The sequence below is a fragment of the Elephantulus edwardii genome, unplaced genomic scaffold (assembly GCF_000299155.1).
Source record: "Elephantulus edwardii isolate Elephantulus edwardi_28Jun2011 unplaced genomic scaffold, EleEdw1.0 scaffold00045, whole genome shotgun sequence".
Classification (NCBI taxonomy): Eukaryota; Metazoa; Chordata; class Mammalia; order Macroscelidea; family Macroscelididae; genus Elephantulus; species Elephantulus edwardii.
The window spans coordinates 18,449,662-18,466,827 of NW_006399795.1; the positions used below are offsets into that span (position 1 = coordinate 18,449,662).

Sequence of the window (17,166 nt, forward strand, 5' to 3'; positions counted from 1 at the left end):
CCCGTGCCCCGCACCCCGCGCCGCTGCCGCCTGCCTCCGTCCCAGGAGCGTCAGCCCCATGCCCGCCAGCCGCCTGGGCCCCGCCGCCCAAGTCGCGCGGCGGCAGCCGCCGTTGCTGCCGCTACTTCTACTCTGCGTCCTCGGGGCGCCGCGAGGCGAAGAGATAACCCGTAAGTACTCGACGCCCCACTCCACGGTCTTGCCTGCTCTGAAACGAGCGTCCTGGGGGCAGACTTGGGGAGGGGCTCGGGCGCAACCTTGGCAGCCGCGAACAAAGGAAGGCGCCCCCGGCGGGGCCCTCAGGGTGCTCTCACCTGCGAGGCGCACGGCTCTGCAAGTCCCCAACCTAAGGGTCTGGCTTCTGCGCCCAAGGCCTCTTTACCTGAGCCAGCCCGGCCGAGGGCCCCTGGCCAGACCCTGAGGGTCTAGGGGAGGCGGCCTGGGACTCTGCAAGCCAAGACTTGGGGTGCATGCATCCGCAGACCCTGAGCTGCCAGGACCCTGGGTGCCGCTCCCGGGCGGGGGCGCACGCGGTTGGCGCGCTGGGTGCAGGCCCCTAGCGGCTCCCCCCCAGCTGAGGGATGAGCCCCGCGGGGAGGGCGGGGCGGGAGGGGGCCCGCTCTGGCCGCCTGGCGCGCGGCCCGGGGTCCCCGGGGACGCGCCTCTCTGAGGGCTGGCGCCGCCGCCTTCCCGGTGTGGGACCCGGCGCGCAGGATTTCACAGAGTCCCAGCCACCAGCAACTCTCCGAAATCGTTTCTGGCCAGGCCAGTATTCACCAATGGGAGAAATCTTTGTGAGCATGTGGGAGCCAGCGAGTTCGGGCACCACGGACCCAGCCTGGGGGAGGGGGTTGCTCTTGAGTATCCATAGTCGGGCAGCCACAGACCCCCATCCTGCTGTGCCGGGATTAGGGGCTCTGGCCTCTGGCACTCAAAGCCCACTCGTAGCGCACATACACACTCCCTCCACGGCGGCGTCTCCATCCAGACCCTCTCCTGGACACACCCAGAGACACACAAAGACTAATACAGACTTGTGGCCCGTCACCCTCGGCCTCCGAAGCGCGCACGCTGTGTCCCATATGCACATTCGCACACCATCGCCGGCGCACATTCCATCTCTGGCACACATACTTTCCTGGTCACATTAGCTCCGTAGGAAGCGAGGCAATGCAGGGCACAAGGCTGGCACAGCCAGCTACGATCTGAACTTCCCAGTCCTTCCAGTGCACCCATTCCAGAGCACAGGCCACCCAGGGAAACACTGAGCTGTTGGGAAGCTCCCTCCAGCACCTTCCAGAAAGGACCAAGTAGCCATCCTTTGGGGTCAGTTGCTGAAAGCCAGGCTCCTGGACAAGTGAGGGACTGACTCAGGCCCTCCCCTGGACAGTAGGCAGTGCCTCTGGGTGCCACCTTAGCATCAGGCTTTGTTCTAAGGGCAGCTGAGCAGCAGAAGTTGGGGGGGGGGTGTTGTGAAGGTGTTTCTTTCCTTTAAGGGGAAGAAATTAAATAAAAGATTCTTACACCTCGGCAATATGTTTCTACTTACGGTGTGTCTTAGCACCTGATCAGCAGGCGGGTGGGTCATAAAGTGTGTGCAGGTACCGGCAGGGGGAGATGGGGATCCCCGTGGGGATCCCAGGATGGAGGCTGCTGGCCTGACCGCCCTCCCCGCTCCCTCACAGGGAATCTCACACTTTTCCCTTTTAAAACACATGGTGTTCCTTTTTAATAACGGTGGTGGCTCCAGATTGGGAAAGGGGGAAGAAAAAAAAAAAACCAACTTTTAAAGGCCCCAGCTCTGCAGGAAAGGCGGGGAGTGAAGGGGAGGGAAGCCATGAAAGCCCAGCCCTGGGATCTGCTTTGGGGAGCCCTGTAGGAGGCCCCCCAAACCTGGCCATGAGCCCCCAGCCTCAGTGGGTTCTTCCCAGCTGCTGTGCCTGGCCTGGAATGTTGTGAGCCTTGGTCCCTCACGCCGCCAGCTCATTGTTTGAGGTGGTCTGGAGGGAGTCCAGAGGCAGCCCCTACCCAGCCACTCAGGAACCCCAGCACTGGAAGGGCATATAGTCCTAACAGTTCCTGGGCACCACCTAGTACCTGGCCCCTCTCACCATCCAGGAGCTCACCATTTGGGAGTCTCCCCAATAGTCAGAGGAGATGCCTTATTATTTAGTGGAGGAGAGACCAGAACAGAGAGGGGCAGCCATGTGCCCAGGTGGTCCAGCCAGTTCACACTCATGGCCCTGAAGCAGAGGCCTCCATCTGACCTCTCCTGCTGGGTTGGGGGAGCTGTAGCCTGCCCAGGCCCGCCTGGCCTTGCCCTGTCGCCCTGGCCCCCACCCGGCCCCCCAGGGCAGCTGCAGCTGCTGGCAGGCGGGCCTGGGCAGCCCAGGCCAGGCGGGCGTGGTGTGGAGAGGCCATACCCCAAGCCCAGACCCCCTAAACAGCCCCTTCTCCACTAGACATAGGAGTAGGCAGGAGAGGGGGACAAGGGGTGTGACCCAACACTAAGGGGGCTTGGGGTCCAGGCAGGCCTGGCCTGGATCCCACCCCGCTGGGGGGGCCCAGGCAGGAAGCGGTGGGTGGGCCAGGGCAGAGACGCTGGCACGCCCGAGTTCATGCCAAAGGAATTCCGAATTAGCGGGCGGCTGGCTGCCTGAGACCTCCAGGGCGGCCCCCTGGCCCCCCGCCCCCGGCCGCCCCCGCCTCCCTGGTGCTGGCCAGCTCTGCCGGCTCCTTCGCACGGACGCAGAGACCTCCGGAGAGCCCTGGGCCAAGCCCCAAATGCAGCTTCAATCCCAGGCTCCAGCAAGACCTGGTTCATGAGCCAAATTTGCCCCGGAAAATCGTCAGAGCCTGTCCAGGGAAGCATGTCTACCCTACCTCACCCTTCTCGAGCTGGCACAGAGCAGCCACAGAACTTAAGGGGGCTTACAAGGGCCAGATATGCTGACCATCTGCAGCCCCTTCTCAAGGCTGGCTGCGTGGGGATCCTTTTAAAATGTAAATCTTGCCCATCTCTTCCCAGCTCAGACTCCTCAGGTAACTGGCCTGTGCCCCAGAATAAAACTCACAGCTTTGATGGAGAGCCTCAGCTGGCTGCCCTCCCCAACTTTATTTCCTAGCATGCCTGCCTCAGGCCCTTTGCACTTGCTGCTTCACTTGTCTCTTCTCTCTCCAGCTCAGCTTCAAGTCTTCTCTTTATTCAGGCCTCCCTCCTCCTTGCTTTGGTTTTCTATGAGTCACGTCTTTTTTCCATACTCCTCTTGGTAGATTCAAGCCCTCTACAAGGCAAGGTTTTGTGTTCTTATGTGTTGTGTCATGCTGTAATTGCCACCGTGAATGAATGAATGGGTCCTCACAATTGAATGAAGGGAAGGAGCCCTTTTCAGAGACTCTGAAAAGTGACACTTCCACAACCAGCTGAGGCATTTGAACCCAGGTCAGCCTTTCCAAGTTCTCCAGCACTGTCCTTGGATAGTGTTTTCACTCTGTTCCAACAACTCTGTGTGGTTGGTATCATTATGCCTATTTTCCAGATGAGGAAACTGAGGCTTAGAGAGGTACTAGGGCTTTTTTTCAGCACTGCTAATGAGACTCCTAGGAAAAGTAAGGGGTAGCAGCCTATACAAGCCCTCCCTCTTCTCTGGAACTCCGGTTTTTCATGTGTAAAATGGGTTCCTGTGAGATTCTCCATGTGGATGGAAGCCCTAGCCTGTCCTGACAACAAGCAAGAGCAGAGGCCCCAACCAAGGCATATCAATGGCCCCCACAGTCAGCTCTCAATTTACACACAACCTAGTTTCACAAGCCCCTTCCCAACTGACTAGACCAGTGGGCTTGAGGACAGAGTATTCTTGAGCCCATTTTTCAGACTAGGAAAACTGAGTTGGGAGGGGAGAAGGATGACATGAAGTCTCCTTGCGTGGGGATCAGAGGCACAGAGCTTGACGAACCTCCACCCTCCCTCCCCCCAGTCATCTTTCACCCCCAGCAGCAGTGTAGGGCAGAGCATGATAAACAATCCCAAGGTCTACGGTGACATGATCTCTCTACGCCTTGATTTTGTCATCCATAAAAAGGGCAGGATTCAGCAGGGAAACGGAGGTCAAGTCTTAGCACCAGACTCAGAAGGTAGGAAGTGCTCAATAAATGGTTCCCTGGATGGTTCATCTGAACTCCTTGGGTGTTGAAAACTGTGAATGTGTTTGAGTGCCAGCCAGAAGAATGGTGGTTTGACTACCCCAGGGTGCTCTGGAAGAGAAGCCTGGTTATCGACTGAAGAATCTGTGCTGGACAACATTGTTCTGCGCTGATCCACATGGGTCACTCTGATTCTGAATTGACACTACAGCAGCTAGTCAGCTAGTTCATTTTTACTGAAGTTTCTTCCTCCCACAGCATAGTCCCTGGGTGGTGGACCTAACAGAAGCATCTGTGTGTAAGCCTTTGGGTTATCACAAAACAAACTCACAGTCTTTCTAATTGTGCCCTATTTGTCAGAATAATGTGTAAGTGAGAATCCTTCTATCTCAACGACGATTGAAAGGAAAGCCAGTGAAAAACTCAGGAAAGAATTTAGTTTCTCTGACTGATAGGGGCTCCTGAAGAACCCAGCATGGTGGGGTCCCCACATCTGACCACTGCCCCTCTTTGACCCCAGACACAGCTGTGATCAGCCCCCAGGACCCCACGCTCCTCATCGGCTCCTCCCTGCAGGCCACCTGCTCAGTGCTTGGGGACCCACCAGGAGCCACCGCTGACAGCCTTTACTGGACCCTCAATGGGCGCCGCCTTCCCTCTGAGCTCTCCCGAGTGCTCAACGCCTCCACCCTGGCCCTCGCCCTGGCCAACCTCAATGGGTCCAGGCAGCAGTCAGGGGACAACCTGGTGTGTCACGCCCGAGATGGCAGCATCCTGGCCGGCTCCTGCCTCTATGTTGGCCGTAAGTGGGCCCTGTGTACCCCAGGGGGGGATTCTGGGAGCAGCAGCTTCCTATTGAGAAGAATGTGAGTCAGGGATTCCTCTAGCCTGCGGTTGAACGGTGGAGGCACTGGCAGAGGGTGAGGGTGGCTGTGCTGGTGGTGGTGCAGTGGGCACTGTGGCCTGGAGAGGAATAGTGGGGCATGCTGACTGAGGCTAGACAGCACACAGTGGGCACTTTGGCCCAGGGAGAGAAATGGGGTCTTCCGGGGTGCTAATGGAAGCAGGTGGCCTTGCTGACATCACTGGCACCTCTGAGGATGGGGCCGAGACTGCCCTGCCCCCCCTTCCCACTCCCGGTCGCGGCCTCCCTCAGCCCTGCCCCCTACCCAGTGCCCCCGGAGAAGCCCTTCAACATCAGCTGCTGGTCCAAGAACATGAAGGACCTGACTTGTCGCTGGACGCCTGGGGCGCCTGGGGAGACCTTCTTGCACACAAACTACTCCCTCAAGTATAAACTGAGGTGGGTGGGGCCCTGGGGGAGCCTTTCTCAGCTGGTTGCATGGCCTTGGCCTCTGCAGGTGAGCAGGGGTACTGACAAAGACCCTCACTGTTCCACCTGCCTACCATAGGTGGTACGGTCAGGACAACACGTGTGAGGAGTACCACACCATGGGACCCCACTCCTGCCACATTCCCAAAGACCTAGCCCTCTTCACGCCTTATGAGATCTGGGTGGAGGCCACCAACCGCCTGGGCTCGGCCCGCTCTGACGTGCTCACACTGGACATCCTGGATGTGGGTGAGGCCCCGGTGCCACCCAGGCCTCCACAGGGGGCGCTACATCTCCATCTCGGGTGGGGCCTGCCTTGTTGGGGTTGATGCTGTCCCTCATGTGTTTGCAATTTCCCCAAGAGCAGGCAGGACCCTTACCCTGGGAAGAACACCTGGCGGGGTTCCCTCCCCCTCTGTGGCCCAGGTGTGCTGGAGGAGACCCGGGGGAACAGGGAGGGGGCGCCCAGGTTGAGAGGCGCCCCAGGAAGCCGTGGCCTGGAGCTGGGGGGTGAAGGCGGGAGGCAGGAAATGGCTGATCTGCGAGCAGAATTGGGCCTAATCTAATTAGGATGTTTCTCAGCCCCAAGCAGGCCTGTACCTTAACCCTTTCAGCCCCTCACAGAGGCCTCAGGGGGAGAGGGCAATACATCATGATGCCCAGGGGGTACCCAAACCTTGCAGGCCCCTGCCAGCATACTATTTTCTAACTCGACCTCCCAGATTTGCAGTGAGTGTCCCAAGACTCTATTATCCCACTGCGCCCTATACGGAAGCGGACCTTAGTTTCCTCCATAAAATGAGAAGGGGCTGGAAGTGGGGAGAGCCAGGGGTTCTCCAGGGGTGCTGAAGACCTGGCCTGGCCTCCTGGGTATAATCATAATCACATTACCCAGAGGCCGTCTTTGCCTGACCATAGTCCCCCTAAGCTGGGATCAAGTTTCCCCCTTCATAGATGATAATGCTGATAACAGTGAACATTAATTGAGGGCTTCTGGGCGATGAGTGGTTTCTGAGTTTGGCTTGTGGAATCCACACCTCAGTCCCCAGGGTGTGTAGAAAACAGAGGCAGGTCACTGAAAGTCACCTGCCCTGGGCCACACAGCTCAGGGATTGGAAGCCGGCCAGTCTCGAGCTGCTGCTCAGAGGGCCAGCTGAGTGGAAGAGTGGTGACTAAGGATGCCTCATCCCTTCAGTGACCACGGACCCCCCTCCCGACGTGCATGTGAGCCGAGTTGGGGGCCTGGAGGACCAGCTCAGTGTCCGCTGGGTCTCACCACCTGCTCTCAAGGACTTCCTGTTCCAAGCCAAGTATCAGATCCGATATCGAGTGGAGGACAGTGTGGACTGGAAGGTGCCTGTCCACCTGCCCACCCACCCACTTGCCTGTCAGCCCAACCTGGCCCCCAGCCCTGGGCTCTGACCCTCCCCTCCCCACTCAGGTGGTGGATGACGTCAGCAACCAGACCTCATGTCGCCTGGCAGGCCTGAAACCAGGCACCGTGTATTTCGTGCAAGTCCGCTGCAACCCCTTTGGCATCTACGGCTCCAAAAAGGCTGGGATATGGAGTGAATGGAGCCACCCCACGGCTGCATCCACCCCCCGAAGTGGTGAGCACCCCCCAGGAGGCCTGGGAGATCTGGGGACCAGTCTCAAACCAGAGCAGCCTTCTTGTGATTTCCCCAACAAGAGCAGCAGGTCTCAGAGAGACCTCGGGTGGGACAGAGGCGGCTCCTCTCAGTCGATTTTCTTTGGCTTGTCATTAAAAAAAGAAGAAAAAATACCTGCTCTTAAACATTTAAAAATGGGAATGTTTTACATATATAGCTTCTAGAAAAATTCAGATTCTAGAAAATTTAACAAGACAGAGCCAGGATTGCTAGAAGCCAGGACATTCATTCACTCTCCAGGTATCCCATTTAACAACTTGCAGCTCTCTCCTAGGTCCGGGAATAGTACAGATGGTTGGCATTAAATTAAGAACCTAAATGTTCAAATCACCCTCGCAGTGCCCTGGAGGGAAAAAAAGCCTGGCAAGATTACACTCTTGAAAACTCTATGGAGCAGTTCTGCTCTCTAGCACACGGGGTCACTGTGAATCAGAACTGACTTGATGGCAATAGGGGATCCCCTTCGCAAAGCCTGAGGACAAGCGGATTTGAGACTTCTATTTCTTTTCTGTGGAATGGGGCAGCTATGATTATAGTATACAGTTTGTACTGGGAGCGTCTGGCCTCAGTTTCCTCACCTGGAAGTAGGGCCCATAATCGTACTAGCATCAGTATGAGAAATCACTTTCAAGCCTGGTGGGAGGGATAGAGGTGGAAGGAAAAACCCTTGTCCTCTCCCCCATTTCACTCCTGAAAGGCCCTCTTCTCAGAGGAAGTGAGTCTAGGAGGTTCAGCTGCTCCCCCAACAGGTCACACTGGGATCTGAGCTCAGCTCCTTGTGAGTCTAGACCCACCCTCACCGGCTGATGGGGAAACCAAGGCCCTGAGAGGCTCCCAGAGCCAAGGAGGGCGGCGCAGGCTGCAGCCGGCTCCCAGCCCCGGCCCGGGCCCCTCCAGGTCGGGGTGGGCGGAGCAGCACCGGGAGGGGCCTGAGCCTTGGCCCTGCTCGTGCCCAGCACCTGCGATTCTTGCACGGGAGCCAGCAGGCGCTGTGTCCGTGGGGAGGCTGGCGGGGGCGGCGGGGGCCGGGGCCGTGCCAGGGCCTGTCAGCGGGTCCCCGGCGTTATTTATGACGTGAGGCCGATGTCCTTATCCGCCGGCCTGCTTGGGGCTGCCTGTGGCCTGCCGCTGGACGGAAAGACCAGCCTCCCACCTGGTCGTTTTTGCAGGCTCCTCTGAGTACCAGTGGCTAGTGTTCCCGACCCACCTGGGGTCCAGCCCACAGCTCTCCTCCCTCTTGCTGGCTCTGCGTCGCTCTTTTTTTTTTTCTCTCTCTCTCTCCCTCTTTCTTGCTTTCTATGTTCCTGTCTTTTTCCACCCCCCATCTCCCAGTCTGTTTCTCTGAGCCTCCTCTGTCTCATCTCGTCTCTCCTTCACTCTGTCCTCTGTGTATGTCCATCTCCCTGTCTCCATCTTTTTATCTCTGCCCGCCTCTTCCTCCTGTGCCAGTTACTTTCTGCCTGTTTTGCATCACTCTGTTCCCACTTCTCTCCTTAGCTGCTCCTCCTTCTCGTCGTCTCCCGTTCCCCCATCCCCACCCCAGCTCCCTCTCCTCACAGTCTTTCTCTTTCTGTCTCTCCAGTCTCTTCCCATTTTTCCTCTCTTCCAGTCAGGTCCTCAAAGCGACCTCACTTCACAGCCCTCTCTTCTGCTCCCTGCTCTGTCAGTCTCTACTCCCCAGCCGGGACCCCTCCCTCTCTCCCTGCCCTTTAGTGCACACCTGGCTCGGGGCGCAGGAATCCTGTTCTTGGACACGTGGAGGAGGAACCTCTTCCTCCCCTGCCCCCACCTCCCCAGGCGCGGGCGGGTAGGGGCGCAGCTGGACCGCAGTGCAGCGCTGCGGGGAGGGCCGGGTCCCTGAGACTCGGGGAGGGAGGTGGCCGAAGGGCGCGCGGACTGCTGCTCCGGCCCCCTCCGGGCCTGCCTGCGCGCGCCCCCTGCCGGCAGCGCGCCGACGCTGCCGCTGTCTCCACTCAGAGAGGCCGAGCCCCAGCGGCGGGGCGTGCGAGCCGCGGGGCGGCGAACCGAGCTCGTGCCCCGTACGGCGCGAGCTCAAGCAGTTCCTGGGCTGGCTCAAGAAGCACGCGTACTGCTCCAACCTCAGCTTCCGCCTCTACGACCAGTGGCGCGCTTGGATGCAGAAATCGCACAAGACGCGCAACCAGGTAGGGAGTGAGCCCCAACCAGATAGGAGAGGGAACCGCCACCAGGTAGGAAGGGGGGGCCTGCCACCCAGGTGGGGTGTGGGGACCTGTGCGGGATGTGCCAGCAGGCAAGGAGGGGCTGCCATCAAGTCAAAGGGAGAAAACTGGGGGCGGGGCAGAAGACAGGGCGGGGGTGATTTGTCTACAGACCCCACGACACCGCCACCTTCCTTCCAAGCACAGGACGAGGGGATCCTGCCCTCGGGCAGACGGGGCGCGGCGAGAGGTAAGGGGGCTGGGCGGGCTAGAGGGAAGACGTACCTTCATCCTTTTAGAGTCGCTGAGCTGGAACCCTTCCCACCTTAGTATCTTATTCATCAGCATTTTCTTAGCACCTGTTTGCCCAGACCTGTGGCCGTTAGGTCTACAAAGTGCATCTATAACTCAAGGAGGGCTCTCATCCAGAGTCCCAGGAATTAAAGATAACCACACAGACCATACTCTTGTTACTACTATGTATGGGTGCCTACTACATGCCTGCACTGTGACATGCACTTTACCCCCAGGAGACCAGGTGAGGTGGGTAGATCCCATGGGAAATCAAGGACCACAGAGGGGCTACATCCTGCCAAAGGTCACACAGCTAAGTGTGGGGCAAAGACTTACACCAGGCCCTCTGTACCTCCTCATCTATGCTCAGTCTCTAACTTCCCTTCTGTTCCCAGGTCCTGCCAGATAAACTCTAGGACCCTGAGGATGCCATCCCACCGAGAGCGTGAAAGCCAGGAACACTCATTTTAGGAGCTCTGCAGGCCACAACAGCTTGGGCCCCTCTGAAGGCAAACACTCCAGTGTCAAAAGAAACACTCCAGCCGTGGGGGAGGGGATGCAGCTGGGCTTTGGTGCCTGGGCCTGTAAAGTGGGGGATAATGTCTCTCCTTGACCCAGGACCCTGCCAAAGTCTAAATAAATGAGTTCTTTACATGCTGGTTGTGCCGGCACCTTGAATCCCAGGGAGGGTCATGGGGCTCAGGGAGGACAAGAGGACTCCTTAGGACCCTTTGGGTATGGAACCTCCACCTCCAGGTTAGCACTCTACAAGATCTGAAATTCTGAAAATCAGCCATGGATTTTCTGGAGTCTGGGAGGGGTGGACAGCTTCCTTCAGCCATTCCTGGTCCTTCTTGTGCAGCTCCCTCCTCTTATGATCACCCCAGCACCCCAAGACATAAAGATGGCGGAACAGCTACAGAAAGAAAAGTCTTTTTATTGAGAGCTGGAGTCCAGCAGCCTGGAGGGGCATGACCCAGCCAGCTGGCAGTCCGCCGGGCTGGGCGCCATTCGCTGTGTTTCCCATCTCCCTCGGTGTGCCCCTGGGGAGCCTGATCACTCCGCAGACTCTGCATCAAACCTGAGGTCCTGGAGAACCTCGCTGATTGCCTCCATGGTTTTAATTACCCTACAAGAGCGGATGGGAACTATAAATAAAACCCAGATGGGGCGAATTAGCCGCTGCTGCGCAGCCAAGGGGGCTGTGGCGAGCCCCAGGCCCTTCTGCCCGCCCCCCCCCCAGCCTCCAGGCAGCACCAGCATCAGAAGGCCCTTGGCGAGGGTGTGCACACACCGGTGCTCAGGAGACTGTGTGCCAGTGTGAGTGTGAAATGGAATGTGTGCACACACATGTGGCTTGGGAAGCTGAGTGAGCAGTGTGTAGTGTGTGCACATGCATATATATGGGAGGTCATATATGCAGAAGCATGTGGGGGGGGGTCGCTGTGCCCAGTCCTATGTGTACAAATGGGGGGCACCAGGGTGCAGCTGGTGCAAATTTGTAGCTTGTGTGCTTGAGGGGAGCTGTGAGCTGAGGGCCACCAAGTGACTTCTTAGTGTGCACACCAGCCCTGAGTATTGTGTGTAGCCTGGAGTTCTGGCAGGGCCAGTTCTGGGGACCCCAGGCTGGAGCTGAAACCAAATCAACTCACCGGGGTCAAAGTTGATTCTGACTCAGAGAGGACTTCATAGGACACAGTAGAAGATATAGATAGACAGATACAGTAGATTAGATAGACAGATATAGATAGATAGAGATACAGTAGAAGATTAGATAGATAGATATAGAGTAGTATAGATATAGATAGATATAGTTTCTAAGAAAGATAACCGTACTTGGTAAAGTGGAAGACATTAGGGAACTGTCTCATAGGGTTTCTGAAATTGAGAAAGACAAGGAGATGGACTGGCACAGGGGCAGAAACAATGGGCTTGAGCACAGCAGCATTTGGGAGGATGGTGCAGGACCAGGGAGTGTTTTGTTCTGCTGTTCACAGCGCTGAGTCAGCACCAACTTGACAATACCCACTAACACCACCACAATCAACCTTTCCAAAAGCTGACTGCTGCAGCTCTCTCCCTAGGGGAGAAGCAGCGGGCTCAAACTGCCGACCTTTTAGCTAGCAGCTGAGTGCTTAACCACAGAGCTCCTGGGAGTCCAAAGGTGCCCCACAAATCTAGCAAAGGCCTCACTGGGGGTACGCTCACTTCATCTTCAGCTGGTGCGTCTGTGAGGTGTTCTCCTGGTCCTTCAGTTCTGGTGCCCTCATCAACTGCAGCAGGGCCACCTAGGCGGAAGGGTAGCAGGGGGACATAGCTGTGGGCAAAGGCTGCCTTGGACCTTCACCTTCTCACTGCCGGGAAGGAACACAGGGCTGGGGAGGGGCTAAACTTTTGAAGGGAGGAGCCAAGCGAACGGATCTGGAAATCCTAACAAGTGACTCTAGGGCAAAGCCAAAAACCCGACACAGGCAAGTAGTAGGTGGGGCCTGGGAATCTCAGGGGTGGAACCTTGTAGTCGCAGGGGCGGGCTAGACCCAAGATCTAGACTGGGATTGGGCTTGCTTGGAGGAGGCGTGGCCAAGGAACTAGAAATGGGTCCTGGCCATCTACAGAGCGGCGCAGGGAGATGAGGCTGGGGTGAAGGACAGAGTTGAGTCTTAGGACTCGGTCAAAATAGGCTGGTTGGGATGGCAGGGCTCACCGTGGCCAGATGGGTCTGCTCCAGCTGCTGCAGGGCTCGCACATGGCCGGCGAGCAGTGGCTGCGCGCGGGGCCCCGCAAGCTCAGCCTCCAGGGCCAGAACCTCCCGCGAGGCGGCGGCGAAGGCCTGGGTCACCTCGTGCACTGAGCCCCGATAGCGCGGGAAGTCGTACTGCGGGCCGTTGCACACATACTGGCGGTGGGCTCTGCGGTGTATGAGGGAGCCGGGGGTCGAGTCCCCGAGTCCTGCGTCCTCTGGGTTACCCTAGAGTCCCAGAACGCCGGACGTGCCAGAGACAGACCCACATCTCCACGGAGGTAATGAAGGAAAGTTACCTCGGGGACGTCCGGGAATAGAGGCTCGCCTTAAGTCCCCGCGAGCTGACCTGAGGATCTGCACTCCATCAACACCCGCCCCACCTTGGCCACGAAGTGCGTGGGGTCCTCCAGCAACCCCCCACACCCCATCCCCCTCGGCAGCACTCACTCCTCCAGCCTGCGGAAGGCCTGCGCGCGCTCGGCTTGGAGCTGATGGATCCGCTGGACCAGCGCGTAGACGGGAGCATCTTTCTGCGGGCAGAGGCACCATCAGGACGTGAGGCCGGCGCCCCCACCCGGCCGCCGCGAGCCCCCCAGCCCGAGCCCGCGCTCACCCAAGGCCACGCCGGCTCCGAGCACCCCGGAGATCCGAGGGCAGACGCAGCCTCTTCCGCGGTGATCATGACTATAGGGTCGAGGCCAGGCTGGGACCAGGCCGCTTCCGCACGCGCCGCGCCCCCTGCAGGCCTGGAGGACTCACGCCCGCTCCCGCGGCCTTTAAAAGCACAGCTCTTGTTTAAGAGTATATAGTCCTTTGCTTGGTTTATGTGAACATACTGGAACATCCACTAAGTAATTGCAGGTTTTCACTTCATCTTCACGTTACCGCAAAGAAAAGTGAGTCATCCCCCAGGTACAGCCCCTGGCCTAAAGCCACAGGGCCGTGACATTAATGGGACTGCGACATAGTTTCACATACTGGAGGAAGCCAAGTCTCTGGAACGTGCAGGTGGCTCAGGTAGTTCACGTGAGAAGAACCAAACTCTGCAGGTTCGAGAACAATCAAGTCCTGGGACAGGCTCATTGTCAGCGCTGGCTTCCTCCTCCAGGGACTGAAAGGTGAAGGGCATGGGGAAACTGGGAGCAAGGTTGATCTGCAAAGTAAAACTAGGGACACAGAACCTAACAGCTGAAAGGAGGTGCTGGGAAGAAAAAGCCTTCTGGGTCATGGCCTACGGCAACCTCCAACAGAGAAAGGCAGTGTTTCCTTCATGACAACCATCGTCTAAGGGTCAGCCTTACCTGATATCATCACAAGCTGAGTCAGACTCCTCTGAGATGATGCATCTCTGACGCTAAGGCACACCCTAGAGGGGAGGGGCAATTCCAACTTGCCATTGTTTCCCAATCATACTTAGACGTCACCTCTCGAACCAGGTGTGCCGGATGCCTGGCAGTGGTTGGTTGGCGCTAACTTGGTGACGTCTTGTACAGCAGTTTTTGTCAATCTCCTCAGTAGTAGTCCCATTTTTCTTAACGCTTGACTTCACTTGACCAAATATTTCCTTCTCTAGGTTATTGGTCCTTCTGATGATATGTATGAAGCATGAAGATACCCACTGACTGTTCTGGCAGCCTGTGGTGGAAGGCAGGGAGTATGTGTGGCGTGTGTGTCCTGTGCTGTCCCTCCACCTATCCAAGCATTATGTCCCTTTCCAAGGACCGGTCCCTCTGGTAACATGCCCGAGCAGCCTGGTTTCACCTGACTGTTATCTTGACCATCCAGGGTTATGTTCAATATTCTTCTCCAGCACAACTCAAACACATCACTTCTTCACATCCTCACACTTTTCTGACACACAAGAGCCCACTGCAGCAGTCACCAAGTCAGTCCACCTGGTTGAGGGTCTTCTCCTTCACTAACCCAAACCTGTTGTACTAATCCACCAGGGATCAGAGGTATTAAAATAGGCTGTCTCCTCCCACTGAGTACAGTCCCCTAAAACTACTATAGATGAAAATGTTGTCATATAACTTCATTTTATTTGGATCCACAATCACCACCTTGGCACAGGAATCAAAAGACAAATTGCACTGGGAAAATCTGTCAGGGACCTCGCTAGAGTACTAAGAAGTAATTACGGCAGTCTAAAGATTAAGGTGTGCCTGATGCAAGTCATGGTCTTCTCAACTGCATACTATGCATCTGAGAGCTGGAAAATGCTCGGAGATGACAGAGTAATTGATGCCTTTTAGTCATGGTGCTAGATAAGAGTACTGAGCATCCCATAAACTGCCAAGAGAATAGGTCTTGGAGAAAATTAAACCAGGTTGCTCCTGGGAGGTAAGGCTAGTCATACTCCATCTCACAGACTTTATTTAGACAGGGGCCAGTACTTGAACATCATGCTTGGAAAAGTTGAGGACTCAGCCTTTCTCACTAGATGGACTGACCTGGTGAGTTAATCTGACAGCACCTAACAACCTGTAGGGTCAGTCAGGATGGGTTCCACTTGAAAGCAGTTAAGAATGAAGTTCTAATGTTAACAATTTGCCAGGGTTACTGGGTGAATTGCTATGATCCTGAGATTTTCATTTCCCACCTGATCATGGGGCCAGCCACCACCCACTGCTATTCAGTTGGGACTCATCCTGACACTGTAGTTATGCCATCAAATGACTTACAGCAACCCTACCAGCAGATCTGAACCCTGTCCAATCCTTTGCCACCTTCACTGATATACTTGATCTCATTGTCACAACCACTGTGTCAAATCATTTTGTTGGACAATGCTGAGCTGTAATCCACATGGCAGGGTGTAGTCTTTGTAGGATAGCATGGAACTGCCCTATTTCCAAGGCTATAAATCTTTTAATTTTTTTTGTGTGTGTGTCTGTGTACAGTCAGATCAGATCTGACTGGTACAGGAGATTGTCCCTCCTTTCCCTGCAGAGCATCTGGTGGATTCGAACCATGCATCTCTGGGATTTGCAGTGCAGCTTCTTGCCACTAGGCCACCTGAGCTCCCCTAAGGCTATAAATCTTTAGGAAAACAGATCAACTTTCCCCAGAGAAGCTACCATCTTCTGGGTAAGCAGCCAATTGCCTTACCTTTAGTGCCATCAAGGTTTCTGAATCTTGACACAGAGGTCTTTTTTAATTCTCATTTCCTAAGTGATAAACCAGGTGACTAGGCTTACAAACAGGGGACCATTTAGCTGTCTGGTGGAACATAAAACCAAAAGTGGTATTTTTGTGCAGTCATCTCCAATTCCTAACAACTCTACATACAACAGCTCTGAAGCTTGCCCTGTCCTGAGGCAGTCTAACTTAAGCAAACTCACCCCCACTGTCCCAGCTATTTTATCAACCCATCTCATCTGGGGTCTTCCTGCCCTGTCCCTCCGCCTTTCCAAGCATATCCTTCTCCAAGGATTGGTTCCGTCCTGGCCACATGCCCAAAGTATGAGATGGAACTTCCAAATCCTAGCCTCCAAGGAGAAATTGGTTTCACCATTTCCAAGACTGACCTATTTATACTCCAATGTATGTTCAGTGCTTTTTCCCAGCACAACTCAAAGGCCTCAATTCTTCTGTCATCCTTGGTCACTGTCGTTTTCTGATGAATAGCAAGTAGTTGGTGAAGATAACGACCTAGATCAGGTGCACCTTAATCTCTAGAGTTACACTGTTGCTTCACAGTACTTTGGAGAGATCAGATTTTCCCACTTCAATTCCTCTTTTGATTTCCTGACTGCTGCAGCCAAGAATGTTAATTATCAAACAAGGTACTAACCATACACATACAAGTCAGTCCAGTGAATACCACTATCATTCAAATATATACACCACCAACCAGAGCCAAAGAGGAAATAGATGATTTTTATCAACTTTTTCTGGTTGCTGCAAATCGGATCCAACTGTCAGATTTCTCCAGAAGAGCATCGGCTGGATTCGTACAGCGTGCCACTGGGATTGCAGTGCAGCTTCTCACCACTAGGCCACCAGAGTTCCCTAAATTTTGACAAACTTTTGCAGTTAGAATCAATAGAACATGCAACCAAGACAAATTAATAATAATGGATGACTGGAATACAAGTTGAAAACCAGAAGAAAGATTAATAGTCAGAAAACATAACTTGGTGAAAGAAATGAGGTGCGGGATAGAATTCTGAACAATTATTTATTCCAAGTATATTTTATAAAATAAATACAGGGTTAAAACCATGTATTTTACCTGCTGGTATGCACAGGAATCAGATCAAGTACATATATGAAGGAATTGCTGGCATTTCAGTATTAGCAGTGAAAACAGAGCCAGGTGCTGACTGAGGAACAAACTATCAACTACTCATATGCAAGTTCAAATTAAAGGGAAAGCAGGGCACAGGAAATCCAGTCATCAAAATGTCATTGATTCTATCCTGTTATGTGCCGTCCAGTCTCTTGCGACTCATAGCGACCCTATGTACAACAGCCCTAAACCCTGCTCTGTCCTATGGCAATCGCACTGTCTCTGACAGTCCCATCCTGATTATCCCAGTCACTGAATCAATCCACCTCATAGAGGGCCTTCCTCTCCTGCGCTGTCCCTGCACCCTCCCAAGCATGATGTCCTTCTCCAAGGACCGGCCTCTCCTCACAACATGTCAAAAGTATGTTAGAGCCTCAGAATCCTTGCCTCCAAGGAGCCACCCGGTTTAATCCTTTCCAGGACGAATCTGTTTTCCTAGCAGTCCATGGTATTCTCAATACTCTTCTCCAGCACCACAGCTCAAAGGCAAAAATTCTCCTTCTAACCTC

The 17,166-nt window shown here is 55.2% G+C and overlaps 2 protein-coding genes across 2 annotated transcripts; one reads left to right on the forward strand and one right to left on the reverse strand.

Moving 5' to 3' along the window:
* Nucleotides 1–58: 58 nt before the first annotated feature.
* On the forward strand, nt 59–10,036 carry CRLF1 (cytokine receptor-like factor 1). The gene is made up of 10 exons (XM_006885975.1): nt 59–170; nt 4,664–4,945; nt 5,317–5,446; nt 5,556–5,725; nt 6,672–6,829; nt 6,918–7,086; nt 9,124–9,311; nt 9,534–9,576; nt 9,857–9,864; nt 10,016–10,036. The coding sequence occupies exons 1-10, from the start codon at nt 59–61 to the stop codon at nt 10,034–10,036; spliced, it is 1,281 nt and encodes a 426-aa protein (XP_006886037.1).
* Nucleotides 10,037–10,676: 640 nt separating this feature from the next.
* On the reverse strand, nt 10,677–13,045 carry LOC102867535 (chromosome unknown open reading frame, human C19orf60). Its single transcript, XM_006885976.1, has 5 exons — nt 12,977–13,045; nt 12,811–12,893; nt 12,325–12,529; nt 11,829–11,908; nt 10,677–10,749 (listed from the first exon to the last, which is right to left on the reverse strand). The coding sequence occupies exons 1-5, from the start codon at nt 13,043–13,045 to the stop codon at nt 10,677–10,679; spliced, it is 510 nt and encodes a 169-aa protein (XP_006886038.1).
* Nucleotides 13,046–17,166: the final 4,121 nt, after the last annotated feature.